Source organism: Gasterosteus aculeatus, chromosome 7, assembly GCF_964276395.1.
Source record: "Gasterosteus aculeatus chromosome 7, fGasAcu3.hap1.1, whole genome shotgun sequence".
NCBI lineage: Eukaryota > Metazoa > Chordata > Actinopteri > Perciformes > Gasterosteidae > Gasterosteus > Gasterosteus aculeatus.
The window spans coordinates 13446521-13463225 of record NC_135694.1 but is presented as its reverse complement, the minus strand read 5'-3'; the positions used below and the strand labels follow the sequence as shown (position 1 = coordinate 13463225).

Below are 16705 nucleotides of genomic sequence, written 5' to 3'. Positions count from 1 at the left end.
CAGATCGATTCAGTTGGATCGCAGGAATATAAATCGATTAATCGATTTAGTGGATGAATCGTTACACCCCTAATTGATATGTATGGATATTTTTTGTTCACTGCGTATCTGCTTGAACATACCTGGTCAAAACAAACAAAATAGCCTTCACTTCCCATTTATAAAGTAAATTCAGATATCAATATAACCGAGCTTCACACTAACCTGGCATCGGCTTCGCTGTAGTACTCCCTGGCAACAATGTCCTCGAACAACTCACCGCCGGTAACTCTGGAGGAGAGACGGATGAAGTGAAAGGAGAAAATCTGCGTCTGGAGAGTGCAAAGGGCTTGATAATGTGGCACACTACAAATGTTAGTTTATGCATTTGTTTTTCTTCACAAATGGGTTTAAAGTGGGATCCTGTGCTCTTCTGCCTGCAGAGTGGAATGCCTGCAATGATATATTTCAGCAGATTGTCATACGTTATATGAACATTGTTTATTCAGCTGGAAGAGGTTTCCATATCTTTCCAGAAAGTTATGGCTAAGAGCCAAAGAAAAGGAAAAATATCCTGATGATGTCATCAGTTCGTCAGTCTCCAAAGTTTTGTAGGCAGACTACAAACATTATTATTCTGGTATTAGGGAAAAAAGCGCTCTGGCTTGTTTTGGTCTCTTTAAACCAGGGGTCCCCAAACTACGGCCCGCGGGCCGCATACGGCCCGCCTCCACATTTGACCCGGCCCCCTGAACAATACAGAGACGAAAAAAGACTAATGGTTATGGTAAATGGTTGTGTCATACAAGTAATTACGACTGCTCGACGGATCGCGGTCCCTTTAAATGTTCTGTTGTTGTTGATGACGTAGAGCCCGTTGATAGGGACATTACAGGGCTGCGCCATCTTGTTTTTTCATCCGTTGTGAAAAATAAACGAGACACACGCTTGTTCTCAACTTTCTCAGTGGAATGCAACTTCCACAATAATGGCAAAACGATGTGGTAAGAGAAAAATTGATTCAGAATGCAGGGTATTTAACCCGCAGTGGACACATGATTACTTTTTTGTTCAGTTGAAAGAAAAGGCTGTTTGTCTCGTCTGTCAAGAGACGGTGGCGGTATTCAAAGAATACAACCTGCGCCGACATTATGAATCCCGTCACAAAGACAAGTATGCTAGCCTGCACGGCCAAATGCGAGCAGAAAAAATGTCTAAGCTAAAAACTGGACTGTTCGCTCAGCAGACTACATTTGTACGGCAAACTCAGCTGAACCAAGCATCAGTTCGGGCCAGCTTCCGTGTTGCTCAGCTGATAGCAAGCTGCGGTAAATCTTTCACTGAAGGAGAGTTTGTCAAGAAATGTTTGAATGTTGTCGTGGAGGAGGTCTGTCCCGAGAAGAAAGATGTCTTTAATTCCGTGAGTCTGTCGGCAAGTACAATTACCCGACGTGTTGAAGAAATTGGGGGTAATGTGTATGCCCAGCTGCAGCAGAAGACTAAAGATTTTTAGTTTTTTTCATTAGCACTGGATGAGAGCACGGACGTGCAGGACACCGCGGAGCTTCTTATTTTTATTCGTGGAGTTAACGCAAACTTTTTGGCAGCACGTATATCTGCGAGCAAACCTTTTCACGCATGAAACTCCTGAAAACTCCAACGAGATCAAGATCGACAGATGAACATTTGCATTAGTGTTTGAGACTGGCTGTGACTAGAATGGAACCGGACATTCAACTTCTCTCCAGCCAGATGCAGGCCCACAGTTCACACTGATGAACACACAGTACATAGGTAAGCTCACTTTTCTGACTTATATCAGTCATTCTGTGTATCAACAAATGTAATCATAATAAAATCTATTGGGATAAAAATCCATCTCCACAACCATACTGGTATTGAAATGCATTGTGCTGTATCACTTAGTTTGGTTTCTTAGCCTGCTTGCTTTGTGCTTTTCAGGGGGAAGTTGATGAGAGGGAGCCTACAGTGGTGTCTACTGGGCTAGCCTATGGAACCTACAAAGAACACAAGAACTTTAAGAGACATTTGAGATTCTGCTGTGACAAGTGAAGTTTACCTTTTATCTAGGATTGTGCATGGCACAGCATAACTTTTCTTTCTGTGAAGAACCCAGAGAGGGTTATTTGATCTCAGAAAGGGTTATTAATATTTGTATATGTGTGGTGTGCTGGAGTAAATGAGAAAGAGCTTGTTTTCTGCTTGATGACAATGACCTTAACTAGCTAGACTTTTACATATTTGTTTGGACAATATAAAATAAAAAAAGTTATCATTCAAAATGACATCCCATCCAAGTAAACTGAGCATAAAAAGCTATGAAAAGATCTTCTGGAAGCCATCTTTCCCACATGAAGGATCTTGTTTTACTCAGTAGAGAATAGAACTTGTGACACATACTAAAGTAAAAAGATCTGAGTGAACGATTATATCTACTGTCTTGGGTACTTATATTTAAAGCGGTCATCCCAAATGATACAATAAGGTTCCCTTGCATTATCTCAGAATTGAGCAAAGAGTAGGCAAAAAACTGACGCAGGAGTCATGAGCACTTACAAGTCAAAGACCAGATAGTGGAATCCTTCCTCTGATATGCTGTCATGGAGGCGCACTGCAAGGAAGAGAGGAGAGTTTTATTGAGTTATGTTAAATACTACTAGATTGGCAGCAGAAGGAGCTGTGTGAAGGGCGTATCACAGTGGGGTATGTGCTTATTTCAACTGTTGGTAGAGATTTGTGTCCTTTTTTATACATAGCAAATGATAGAGAATCTAAATAAAACAAAAAGCAGTCCGTACTCATTCCAACAGTTATATACATGCAGTGTCATTAATGAATATTGACCTCTGCATTTAAACCACCCTAAATATTAAAAAGAGCATAGGACTAAGGTTTTTCAGTACTTAAGAAGCAACTTTGGTTTTGGTGTCTACCTCCACAAACCTTTGACACGTGGACAGACTTGCATAGTGACCAAACAACCAACCTAGTGGTGAAAAGACCGCCCGCTCTCTCAACTGAGCTAGAGCTGGGCATAAAACACAATGCAGCCTTTTCTTAATAGCGCCACCTAGCATGCAATTATATTTAGCAATATAATGATAACTGGATTCACCCAGTTACTGTCATGAAGAAAAAAAAAAACTGGTGAAAGTTTTGTAAATAAAGTCGTGCAGTTGACGCTCCTTGAGCTCAAGTCATGAACCTGAAATATCATTTTAAGTTATTAACATTTGAAACATTGAGAATAAATACATAAAGAATCTCGACTTGCTTTGCTTCGTGATTATATACTAACTTTACATTTAGTTTTGTTTTATGGAGCCAGGAGGAAGCAGCATCAAACTGAAGCGAACAATGTGTGTTGTGACATTCAGCTACTGTAGCTTGGACATATTCTGTAATATCTTAAGGTTTCAGTTAAAATAGCTCCTATACTAAGCAAGAAAAAAAAAGTCCTTGCATACGCGTTAATAAATGTGTTTGCTTTTGTGGTTTTTATTGACAGTATTGATGGAATCTCCCATGCCTTAAGATTGCATTATTACTTATACTTGAACAGAATTAGTACATGGCTTAACTGAACAGGAGTTGACGCATATCTTTCTAAATTAAATCAAATAAAAAGAAGATTATCTTCTCTATTTGTACCATTTTTTGTGTTTTATGGATTTTCTGTTAAGCACAGCACGTTGCTAGGAAACGGCAGCATTGGAGGTAAAGCTGATGACGCAAGCAGGATGTCCCCCTGTAGGGCAGGCAGTCCCATTTCAGAGACCGCTCGGTTCGACCTATGCGGCTGTTGGAGGATGTTGTCTCACGCTCCCAATTCTTATTTTAAACATAGGGGGAATATACAATAATTACACGTCTTCATGCTTTCAATGTGTGGCAAAGTCCTTACTGAGAGGCAATTATCATTTTGGGGCTCGTGCAGTAATAGTTCAGAACATCTAGTGTTTCACAAAATTTTACCGGCTTTGATGCTTAAAATTACCTAATGGGAGTGAATGCCTCAAAACCCACTGTTAAAGTAAGCTTTCCAAGTCAACTATATGTGTGTGAACGTGTGTGTGTGTGTGTGTGTGTGTGTGTGTGCATATGTGTGTGGGAACAATCGAGGAGAAATGTTGGGCGTATTGCTCCAGGTGGAAATATAAAACAATGTTTTTGTATTTCGCCAAAGAGAACGATGGCTGGATTAAGAAGTGAGCCTGTGAATATCATAGAATGGGAAGTGTTCGTGTTTTCTCTTCATCATGGTTGATATTGCTGCCTGGTAAATATGGAGATCATTGTATTACTTTATATACTACTCTGTAGTTTAACTTAATAGTAATTTATTAGTCGATTATATTATCTTATTATTCATCGGAATCTGTAGTGACTAAAAGTATTAAATAAATTTTCCTCTAAGATGTAGTGGAATAGAAGTCTTTGTTGGGGATTCGCCCCCCTGAAATGTTGATTTGTTGTAGGACATTGACCACTACAGGGTTCCGGTCAGAGAACACGCAGACATCTGGTTGGTGAATATCCTTCTGTATTTATCCGTTGATGCAGGCTCACAGATCAATTGACAGAAGGAATAACATAGTGGACAGGAAGATGAACGTAAAGATGGAGTTTCTGAAATAAATACAGAAAACAAATTGCAAACTGAATAATGCAGGCTCACTAGCCAGATTAGCCACTTAGCTCAACATTGAGCGATTATGGAATGGCTATATTACAGAATTAACACTGACAGTGAACACAGTAAACACACCTAAGCTAACAGACTTAACAGTGTGAGCAGAGGAGTACAAAATTGAGGTAACATAACTTACATCATCAATGACTCAATCTAACGGATCTACTGTCCGTAGCATGTATTATTCGCGGTACCGGAAGCGGAAACAACATGCGCTGTCAAAATAAAATTTCAAAATAAAGGCATCAACATTCTCTCGTGAAGAATTCACAACAGCCGCCCCCATATTTGAACAGCAAATGTGTAATAACAGGAATTCTTCATGCATCATTAGCATCATTCTTGAACTCAGGGAGCTGGATTAGACGAGCTACCGGTCTGGTGTAGACCTTACCGTTCACCAAGACCTCTGCAGTCCAGATACATCCGTCATGATTAGGGACTGTCTTACAAACCTTCCCGATCGGCCACTGAGCTCTGGGAAGCGATGGGTCAACGATCAGAACGACTGCGTCAACAGCAATGTTATTAACGGCCTTCTGCCATTTCTGCCGTGTTTGAAGAGTGGGCAAATAGTTCCGTGTGAACTGGATCCAAAACTGGTCCACAAGTGCTCGACAGTGTCGCCATCTCAGTCTTCCTATGCATGCTGGAGCATAGGCCACCTGTGGCAGCGAGGCATCCCGCCGCCCCATGAGCAGGATGTTAGGAGTGATGGGGTCCGGGTCAGTGACATCAGCTGACACATACCCTAGTGGTTTTGAGTTGAGGATCCCTTCGCCCTCTACTAAGGTTGTGTAGAGGACATCTTCAGAGACTGACTGGCTCCCAACTGCCACTTGAAGGCCGGCCTTTATGGAACGGACCTCTTTCCCATACTCCACCAAAGTGAGGGGCACTAGGTGGGTTGAACTTGAAGTCGATCTGGTATTCCGTCAGCTGTTCCTTCAGCTGTGGTTCCATGGCTGCGAAAACCTCACGTTCCCGTTCAGCACCACGGAAATTAGTACCGCGGTCGGAGTGTAACTCTTTCGGTCTGCCTCGCCTCGCGATGAACCGCCGAAGGGCAAGAAAGAAGGCGTCTACATCCAGAGAGTTGAGAAGCTTTATGTGGATGCCACGGGTTGTGAAACACTTAAAGATGGCGCCCCAGCGCTTTTCCGTCCTCCTGCCTATTTTGAGCAGGTAAGGGCCAAAACAGTCGACACCTGTTGAATAGAAAAGGTGGACAGAGAAGCCGCAGGCGCTGTGGTGGCAGGTCTGCCATCTGCGGGACCTTAGGTTGAGCTCGCCAGCGTTGGCAGGATGGACACTTGAGCTGATGTTGTCTAACAGCTTGTCGTCCTCGCAAGATCCAATACTGCCTTCGTAGTTCTGCATACACCCACTCCGTACCTGGATGTAGCAGACGTTCATCCATGTGTTTGATAAGGAGTTTTGTTGCTGGGTGCTTTGGATCGAGCACAATCGGATGGATCTCTCCTAGGCTTGTGTTCTGCAACCTTCGCAGCCTCCCTCCTACTCGAACCAAAGCGGTTGAAGGGTCCCATTCTGGGGCCAGGCTCACCAGGCGACTGTAGTTTGGCACCCTGGGCCGCCCCTGGAGCCTTCTGGCTTGCTTGACGAGTGGCTTCCACCAGGTCGGTCCACATACTGAACTGAGTAGCATCAGGAAGATTGTCTTTAGGTTCCACTGTTGTGAGGCGGCCAAATGTGATTCGTGCCCTTTAGTTCGGTTGAAGTCACTGCTGTAGCCTGCTCAGGTTTCTTTGGCCAGTGTTCAGTGCTCTGCTCCTCTGAATAGATATCTGCCTTCTCCGGATCCTTCTTGAGTCGTTTCTCTGTGGCTCGCAGCTGAGCTATGACAGAATGAGTTGTACTGTTCAGTTTAGGAGCTCCGCTTCTTCTCAGGAGAGGGGTTGCATAATGCTGAACTCCTTCAATGTTGACTCTCTGCGTCTTTGTTTCTAAGAGGTTCATGGCTTCTTGGTCCTCACGGGAACGGACTACCAATTTCTCGTTGCGAAACGGCAGGAGGTCATTGAAAGGAACAACTGTGGTGAAAAGACATTGCTCCACTTTAGTTTCCTGAGATCCACATCGTTCAGCACCTTGCAAAGCCCATCCAAGAGCGGTATGGATGGCAACAGGTCCGCTGTTAGCTCCTCTACTTACCGGCTTCGTGGCAGTAATAAGATGTACATGATTTGATCCAAGCAGCACCATTGGACTGGCATTAAAGAAAGGCTTCAGTGGGATTCCTCGCAGGTGAGCATGTTGTCTTTGGAGTGTTTGTGTAGGGTAGGTCTGCTCTTCTAGGTCTAGGCCTGCAGCTGTAAATGCTCCCTGCACTTTGTAGCACTTTTGTGGGTTATCTTTGGGGGAGATTTCAAAGTTGACCGTTGACCCTTGTAGCTGTGTGATGTCTGTCCGCACTGTGCGTAACGTAAGCGTCTCAGACTCACCGGTCAGCTGGACCGCTTCTGGTAGGATGATAGTCCTCTGTGCACCATCGTCTAGGATAGCAAGTGTCTCCATAGACTTGTGCTTGTTGTGCAGCAGGACGGGAACAACTTTCAGCAAGACTCTCCTTGATGTGATGCTGGGTGTCAGGTAGATTCTGCTTTCTGTGGCTCCTGACTGTGGGTTGTTGGATCGATGCTGTGCTACACCGTGGAGAACTTGGAGATGAATACCATTGCAGTCGCTACAGGGTTTCTTGAGGTTGCACGACTCAGGCGCATGAGATCGTGCACATTTCCAGCAGCGCCCGCCGTCTGTTATCCACTTGTCCAGATCAACTGTAGGCTGCTCAGTGATACTGCGACAGCGACTGATATAATGTTCTTTGCTGTCACAGAAGAGACATTGTATCTTGAATGGTTTCTTGGATTGTGTGAAGTTATTAGAAGGACTCTGCGGAGGGGGCCCTGTACTGTGATATACAGCGGCACCTTGACCTTCTTTGGGATGATCTTCTCCCTTCCGATAACTTGGGGTTGTCCGGTTTGGTAGCGCTGCACTAATCTGTTGGACAAGCGCTGCTGTTGAGCTTTGCCTTGAAGCCATCCATTAAGATCTTGCAGGTTGTAGGGGTTGATACTCGTGCTATTCAGCTTTCCCTGCATCTGTAGATACTTGATAAACCCGTCCCTGTGGTACTTGGGTAGCTTACTGAGTAAGCGGTCAACATGAGAGCAGCAGTTTAGATCCATGCCTTTGGGTCCTTCTAGGGAGAGCAGCATGCTCACTAGGAGGTGAACTCGTAGGGCGAAACTCTGGAAAGTGTGGGCATCACCAGGCTTCACATTTGAGGTGGTCCGAATGGCTGCTATCTCGCTTTGTGCCAGCTGGTGTGGCTGACCATACTGTAATTGCAGGGCTTGCAGTTCCGAATGAGGCTCAAGCAGGTTATCTATAGCCAGCTTCAGGTTAGCAAACTCCTTTTCGCTGTCAATGGAGAAGTCTGGGATTTTGGGTGTTGGCACACCATATGCAGAGCGGTGTGGCAAACCGGGGCTGTATGTGGTCACTGTCTGACCTGATGGCAGATGCATCTGATGAGCTGAATATGAGTTATCCCTCGGGACAGATAGAGTCTGCTGAGGTGGTGGAATTAATGAAGGCAATGTAGCATACTGAGGCGGGCCATGGCTGTAGAGGGTGTGAGGTATCACTTGTGGTGAGTGGTAACGTTGTGCGTCTGGATGGCTGTAGGAGACTGCTGCAGGCTCATGTATCGGAGCCGTAGCACTCAACTGTCCACATACTCATCTTGCATCACCACAGGGGGGAGGTAGCTCTGAAGCATGAGACTGCAGTGGTTCTGGCCTGGTAGAGCTCTGCTGGGCCCGAGTAGGTGTCATCATACCTGATGAAATTACAGAATACGAGGAACCCCAACGATCTGATTGGGCTGGAAGTACTGGGGTAAACACAGAATTTTGTCTCAGTTCACCTGCTATAGGGGTGTAGGTTCTAACCTCAGTCTCTGGTCTCCCAAACATACGTCCTGTTATAGTGCTACCAGCCTGAGGTTCAATGTCCCTGGCACGCTCTTCTGGCGGTGAAACCAAGTAGCTGGGGAAATGAGGAATCGATGAGGTTGAGGCACGGGAGACGAGGGCGTTGATGGTGGTGAGGCGCTCTTCTCTGTCTCCCTCTTCTCTTCTTCCCTCATGAAGGAAGCAATGTGCTCCAGCAGCTCCTGACGACGGCGGAGTTCATACTGCTGGAGTTTATGTGTTAGCTTAACCACTTCAGCATCTTCCTCCTTCTCATTCCTAGAGATGGATTCGACGAGTCATTTTAGTGAAGTGGTGTTCAGCATGTCATCAGAGTTGGTATTGTGTGAGACTGTGCGTCGGTCCGAAAAAGAGGCTGCATCCGCTCGGCTACCGTCCGCTGCGGCCGCTGCTCCTCTCTGCGCTTCTGTAGTGTGGGAGGAAAGGGCAGGTCGCTGTGGATTGTAGGCAAGGACGTAGTCCTCAAGATGTTTAGGGACGCGATGATGTCTCACATGACTCTGTTGCTCTTCATAATGAGGCTGATGGGTAAGTCTTTCCCCAGATGCCATCTTCTGTAGTAGTCAATATATATCAGGCTCGAAAGGACCATTTGTTGGGGATTCGCCCCCTGAGATGCTGTTTTGTTGTAGGACATTGACCACTACAGGGTTCCGTTCAGAGAACACGCAGACATCTGGTTGGTGAATATCCTTCTGTATTTATCCGTTGATGCAGGGTCACAGATCAATTGACAGAAGGAATTAAATTAAATATCAATCGTAATTTAAAGCCTAAATATTTTTATATTAATTTCAAACTTTAAAAAATTAAATTAAATAATAAAATAATGTTTATTTATTTATTGTAAATGACATCTCGCGGCGGCACACACTTTGGGAATCGCTGCATTAGACTTCTTAGTTGATTTAATGGATCACCGTGTGTCTCCCTTCACAGGCATAACATCAACTACCGTATAACCCACAGTATATGCGCAAGCGCACTGGACTACTATATAACAGCATTAAAAAGGTACAACACACACAAATATATTTGTCAACAATAATCGAAATGGGACAAAGCATGAAATATATACAAGACAACAGATTGAAAAATGAATGGTTCGGTCACGGGCGGTCCTATCTATATAAACTTGTGAGGGTGACACATAAGATTGTCAAAATGTTGAAAAGGATATTTACCGCTACATTACAATGTTCCCTAAGGTGACAAAATGGTTATGTGTGTGTGTGTGTGAGCACAATGTGTACCTGTAAATACGGTCAAGGATCAAGACGACCTGGATTGAGGAACACACATTCTGGATCCCTTTTGGATTGTATGTTGTCAAAAGCACAATGAATGAATGAATGAATGAATGAATGAATATGTGACTCCAGTGCACATAATCCATATTTAATAAATCATCTATAAAACCATTTATGCCTAACGTTTGTAAATATTGAAATGCAAAGATCAATATATATGAAACATAATTCTGCCTATGGCATCCTAGGGTTGACAGAAAGACCGTAAATATAATGGGATTACTAGTTACCAATGTTGGGATGCTTGAGCAGGCGGCAGATCCTGGCCTCTCGCTCCAACTTCTGGTGATCTGTGAAGAAAATAAGACGATCCGTCGGTTATCACCCAACTGGTGAGCTAGTGCACAAGGATTACACACATCAGACACCACCCACCTTTCAATTAATTTTATTTTGTATTGCCCAAAATCGCAAATTACAAATTTGCCTCAGAGGGCTTTACAGTCTGTACACATACAACATCCTCTGTCCCAAAACCCACCATCGGCACAGGAAAAACTCCCCAAAAACCTTTACCTCCACTCGAACCGTAGCACAAGACCGGTCATTTGCAGCGTTTTCGGTCTTTTTTTAGAGCTAAAAACTGAAATGTCAACTAACAATCATGCAAAATCTGTTATTTTGAATGCGCACTGATGTGGATGAATGAAGCCAATCCAGGCATCCAATATCAACTATCAAAATAAAAAAATAAAGATGTGGCATGCTCCTTGGTGTGATTCACACAGGAGATGGCTTGTTTCTATCACCATCAGGGTGAAGAAATTGAGGACAGCTGCTATTGCAATTCACTTGCATGTTTTCTAACTCTCCTGTCATTTCAGATCCTCCCACATCATCAGTTCATTACCCTCACCTGGTTCTCCTTGCCCTTCTCACCTGCAGCACATCCCCTCATCAGCCACTCATGATTTAGGCCCGTCACATTCCGTGGTTCCCTACCACAGCGGTTCCCAAACTCAAGAATGCCGCGGCCCAATTTGATATCTGAAAATCTTTTGCGGCCCACCCAAACCTTTAATCACAACTCTGATCAAAACATAATGATTAAATGACCGTAAGAATTTAACCGATTAAAAATGTATTAACCGACAATGTATGTTTTGTATACCATTTTCTCCAGAGCTAATGTGCCGTGTTTTCCGCACAATAAGGCACATAAGATACTGCTGTCTATGGCGGCAAATCACTGTCAAAATTTAAGAGAGCAAATCAGGTTGATGCGCTCGCGTCAATCAAACATCCGCGAGCAAAAGTCCGTCTCGAGATATTTGCTCGCTTGCGAAACGTGAACTTTGTTGCTCGCGAGGAGAATCTCTGCTCGCGCTCGAAGGTGTTTTGCTGTTGTTGTTTTTTACAGTAAGGAGGCGGAGCCAGTCACCATGGTATCTACATCTGATTGGTTACAAACCCCGTCTTTGGATTGGCTGGAGTGATGCATTCACACAACTATAGAAGCCCATTTCCGCACTGAAGAAAGGGGATAGAAAGTCGATATTAAGAGAAAACGTTGTCAAAACACAAACAACACCTTTTATGTAACCGTAGTGGGCCGTAGATGACAACCAGCTACAACCATCATTTACTATCATTACCGGCACATTAAGACCAATGCTTCCAGCTCGCAGACCGGCTGGTGATTTGCCGCCATAGCAGTCAAACGTTTGACGTCAGGGCGGGTGGATGGGGGGGGATGTGGGGAGGTGGAGACGGTGCTTTCAGGGTCTGATCGATGCTGCGAGGTGCGTCCGCTCCCGCCGCCCCCTCGCCATCCATGCCTTAAATCTTCGGCTGCTCTCCAGCCGCGCCGCCTGCCAAGGGCCCCTTTTAGAATAACTTATTTTCCCCGTTAAGATGGTTTAGCTACTGTAAAGAAAAGGGAACCGTCTCTTGCTCTTTAATCTCATGAAGCGCTCGGCGAGAACGACAGCTTTGTTTCTCCGACGCGCCCTGAAACTATGGCGTTATATTTGTGCCACAATCCTGAGCGCGTAATTTTAAGTTTTGAGCACAGAGAACTATATTTTAGCAAAGAAAAACATATTCCGTGTGCGCAGTTTACTCCAGTGCCCTCTCCACAAACTCGTTTTCTGCGGGCAGGCAGCCGTTGCTGCGCTCTCTCCACCTCTTCACTCTGCGCTCACTGGACGTTTCACTCACGCGCTCACTCGACTTCCAGCAGTGTTACATTTGTGCCACAAAACCAACCAATCAGAGAATTAAAGAAGGTCAATTGTGACTTCTAATATCACTTTTTTTCATCTTCTTTAGGAGGCGTTGTGATTGGAGACCAACAGCCAATCACAATTGACCTTCTTTAATTCTATGATTGGTTGGTTTTGTGGCACAAATGTAACGCTGCTGCAAGTCGAGCGAGCGCGTGAGTGAAACGTCGAGCGAGCGCAGAGTGAAGAGGTGGAGAGAGCGCAGCAACGGCTGCCTGCGCGCAGAAAACGAGTTTGTGGAGAGGGCACCTGAGTAAACTGCGCGCACGGAATATGTTTTTCTTTGCAAAAATATAGTTCTCTCTGCTCAAAACTTATTACGCGCTCAGGATTGTGGCACAAATATAACGCCATATGAAACAAGCTCCATATCTCACGCGCTTGAGCGCCCACTCAGCATTTTGCCGGTGTACACAGAGCTCTGGCATGTTTGGCAGAGCGCCTTGAGCGGCGCGTACAACCAGTATGGATCAACCAATTAACCAATTGATCCATATATAAGGCGCTCCGGATTATAAGGCACTGTCATTTTTTGTGAAAATTAAAGGCTTTTAAGTGCGCCTTGGAGTGCGGAAAATATATATACTTTAATACTACAAGAGAGCGCCCCGTTTGACATTGTTTTGTTTGTTACATTTGTTGAACAACGACAGGCGGACCAGAGCAGCCGTTTCGAGGGAGAGCCTTATTGTTTTATTATTGTTATATTGTTTAAATTGTTTGTGCTTCATCAATTAATGTTTCACATAACTAATGTGCCGCATCATAAATATTTTTATATTAATTTCAAACTTTTCAAAATTGAAAATTAAAAACCTTTTATTTATTTATTGTAAATGACCTCTCGCGGCCCACCTGCATTACCTTCGCGGCCCACACTTTGGGAATCGCTGAAATATACCTTATGGTTGCAGATATACCCTCTTTTTTATCATGGGTATACCATTTTGCTAGATGACTGATGATTATAGTATTTTTCAACTCTAAAAGAAATAACATAAGTAACATTGTATTGCAGACCCTAAAAAATGTATTCAGCATTATCCCACATCTGGCAGTAAAGTGCATTACACCCTTAATCCCTCCTCACATTCATCGCTTATTTGTCATGAGGAGGGGCAGATGTGCATCAGATGAAGTGAGAAGACAATGAGAAGCAACTGTACGGTGGCCCTGAAGTGCAAAACACAACGGCAAATAGGAAAACACAACGAAATTAACTGTTTTACGGAAAGAGTAGGGCCTTATAGCAGACACCAGATAACCCTCTTAATCCAATTCCTTGGCGTGAGGAATTGGATGTGTGGCGGGAGTGCGCGTGACTTATGGGGCGCCGTTTGTAAAATGTTACACGTTCTAAAATCCTGTGCAGTTTTGCTACATTTAGCATAATCATATGAACAAAAAAGCACGACAATATTCATATGTCACTTTTTCAAACATTTAGAGAGAAATTCATGTAAATTCATGCAATAACTTTTCCTAGGATAATAACAAAGTTGTTAAATAATATAAATGTAAAATGTAAATGTAAAATGTAAATGTAAAATGTAAATGTAAAATGTAAATGTTAAATGTTATATCTAAATGTTACATCTAAATCTAAATATCATATCTAAATGTTAAATGTAAATGTTGATGGTGTGGTAACTGATTTCATTTTTACTTTTCTCAAAATCTATACATTAATATTTCATGGAAATGTACATGAGCATAGAGGAGGTCAACATGAAAGCAGAGCGTTACCGTTTTAGGATCTGGTTTAAAGACAGTTCAAAGATTGGCATATGACACTTTAAAAATAGGCGATTAATCCCTTTAAGGCTGTAAGCCTTTTTACCATAACACCTTAAATAGAGGCACATTTTATTTTGAAATGCGGTCCACATGACCGCAGTGGAGAAGGGGTTCACGGGCGCGGAGCAGACCCACGGGCGCCGAGCAGACCTATGGACAAAATATGGGACAAGTGGGACTAACAGGAATTGGGCTCCCATTGGTTTGAAGCTGAAACTATTTAATTTATCAATGGTTTGTTATCTCATTCTGTTAGTCAGTCCCTCTTTATTGCGCCACATTTTCAGGTTCATAATAGGTCGGTCATCCTTGCTGTTTGGACTTTAGTTATCTACTACCTGTGTAATGGAACATTTATATTCTTCTTCTACTTAGTATATTGTAAATACTTATAGTTGTACTTTTGCTCTCACTCAGATCTTTTGAGTGAGCGTACATACTTCTCCGTATCTTAATATTTGTTCAAGGGAAATATGGATATCTTACATGTGTTTCATATTGTTATAAAATAGAACTTGTTGTGTAACAGATGATCATAAGTTTGCATCATGGTCAAATACGTTTTTCCATCACACCTGTTCTGTCATGACCCCAGCTCCCCAGGGTATCCTGCTTGTCTGTTGGTTTGTTCCGGTTGCCGAGCAATGACAAGGCGGGGGAACCAAGATCACCAGCGCCGGCTCCCACCTGTGCCTAATAAACACACCTGGCCCTGATCATCATCACCACAGCATTTAAGCAGAGACCTGACATCCAGTCCCTGCCGGATCGTTAGCCATACCCGTATGTGTGCTCGCGTATCAAGCCTCAACAGTGAATCGATTTCTGTTTACTCTTTGTAGTGTTTTGTGTACTGACCCATTGTTCTTATCTCCGTCTCTAGTCACTCACCCTGGATTCCCGCCACGCCTGCCTTTTTTGGTCAAGGAAAGCCATGCCATAAAAGGAGCTCCCACTGTAGTGTATTGTTCTATCAATTAAGCTCATTTCTATTTCTTGTAAGTGCATAATGGACATTCATATATTAGGAATATAGGTTAAGATAATTATAAAAATGTCATTGCTTCCTGGAAAGTTTTGCATCAGAGTACCATCCTTTGGTCACCTAGCAACAATCTTCTTTCTTCCGTTAAATGACCTCTGAGTTAATTGTATCCAATCCAATAAGACTATTCAAAAGTAGAATGCTGTCATGGCCTTCGTACCACACTATGTAGTTCATATAAGTTGTGCATTAAGCGAAGAAGTAAGAAAGCTGTCCACTGAAATCTTACATTTCAGTTTAGCAGCACTTCAGTGTAGCAGTGCTACATCAAAGAGGAAAATCTCAAACTTCCAGCAAGCAGAAGCGAAACTGCCGCTAGCTGCAGTTAGATTGTAGAGAAGAGGCGGTAGCTGAAGATGGAGAAAGCCTTTTGCCTTGGAAGTTAAACAAACAGGTGTGACATACAGCGTAGAAGTGTGCAGAGGAATTCCACCACGTGTCAAACTAAAGGGGGACAGGTTGCCAGCAGCACACAATACACAAAGATTTCCAATTTCTGGTGATTCCTATGAACCATCAAAAAAGATGGGATAAAAAGAGGGAAGAAGCATGCTCACAGGTGGCTCAGAGGCCAACACACACCCTTTCAAACTGTTTACAGCACTGTCCTCCAAAGAAAAAAAAAGTGTTTATCGGCAAAGTTTAGTCTATATTTGCATGGTTCTGCTCTCGAGGGAGAGACAGAACTTAGAGATCCACTTAGAGATGGACTGCATATTAATCCACCAGTCCAGTGTGAAATGGATATAGGCCTTTTCTGTATGCACTGATCAAAGGCTAGTGACTTTTACTAGAATTACTCAGAATATTGACAATAAAGGTTAAATTAGCTATTGGTTTGACATAGTTTTAAGATACTCATTTGAATTAGGTTATTAGGTGTGTAGTAACATCAATGTTTGAACCTCTGCTTCCCTCCCATCTGCTTATTCAAATTAGATTGCGTCAGGCATATTCAAATTGCAGCCAGGGTTCAGGCTTAGCATTGTTTATACCATCAACAACATCCTTAACCAAACTAGGAAATGCAAACAGTATCAGAGGGAGGAATGGAGAGATATTGAGAGACATGCACACCAGGTATTGTGCATGACTAGTTACAAATTAGTATTTTCATACAGTAGCAGGCAAAATTTGAACACACCTTCTCATTCAATGGTTTCTTGATTTGTCTTTTCTTTTAGATTGTAGATCAATATTAAAGACATTGTTAAGGTTTGAGGCAGAAAAGCGGAAGAATAGAATTGTTTTTGTGGTATGAATTTATAATATTGGTATATCTAGTAATTTAATCAAAAATTTGATCAAATAAATATTTAACTGCTGCTGTGTAAAGGATACACAGCGTTTAAAAATGAATTAGTTAATTGCACTTAATTAAAGATTCATGCACTAAACATTTTAGTAGTTTGGCACCCGGTGACATGGGCACAAGGTTAGTTCTGTTCAAGTTTGTAAAATATTATTTTACGTTTTTTCTGTTCTGTGTAAGATGCTAATCAGTGTTCATATTTATTTTTCCTCTTAGTTCTTACGATGTGTTCATAAAAAAAAACCCATCCGTTTAAGACCATTATTTAGCCGGGGATGCTACAAGCGCCATAAAGTAG

The 16705-nt window shown here is 43.0% G+C and overlaps 1 protein-coding gene across 6 annotated transcripts in view; it reads right to left on the bottom strand.

Annotated features, from left to right (window-relative positions):
- camk2d1 (calcium/calmodulin-dependent protein kinase (CaM kinase) II delta 1) overlaps positions 1–16705 on the bottom strand; it is a 70312-nt gene that overhangs the window by 32789 nt on the left and 20818 nt on the right. For all 6 annotated transcript variants that reach the window (XM_040181671.2, XM_078105860.1, XM_078105859.1 and 3 more), the window contains exons 3-5: positions 10259–10318; positions 2557–2611; positions 205–270 (exon numbers count right to left, since the gene is read on the bottom strand). In XM_040181671.2, the coding sequence (XP_040037605.1) occupies positions 205–270; positions 2557–2611; positions 10259–10318 (181 nt within the window). The remainder of the gene's footprint in view (positions 1–204; positions 271–2556; positions 2612–10258; positions 10319–16705) is intronic.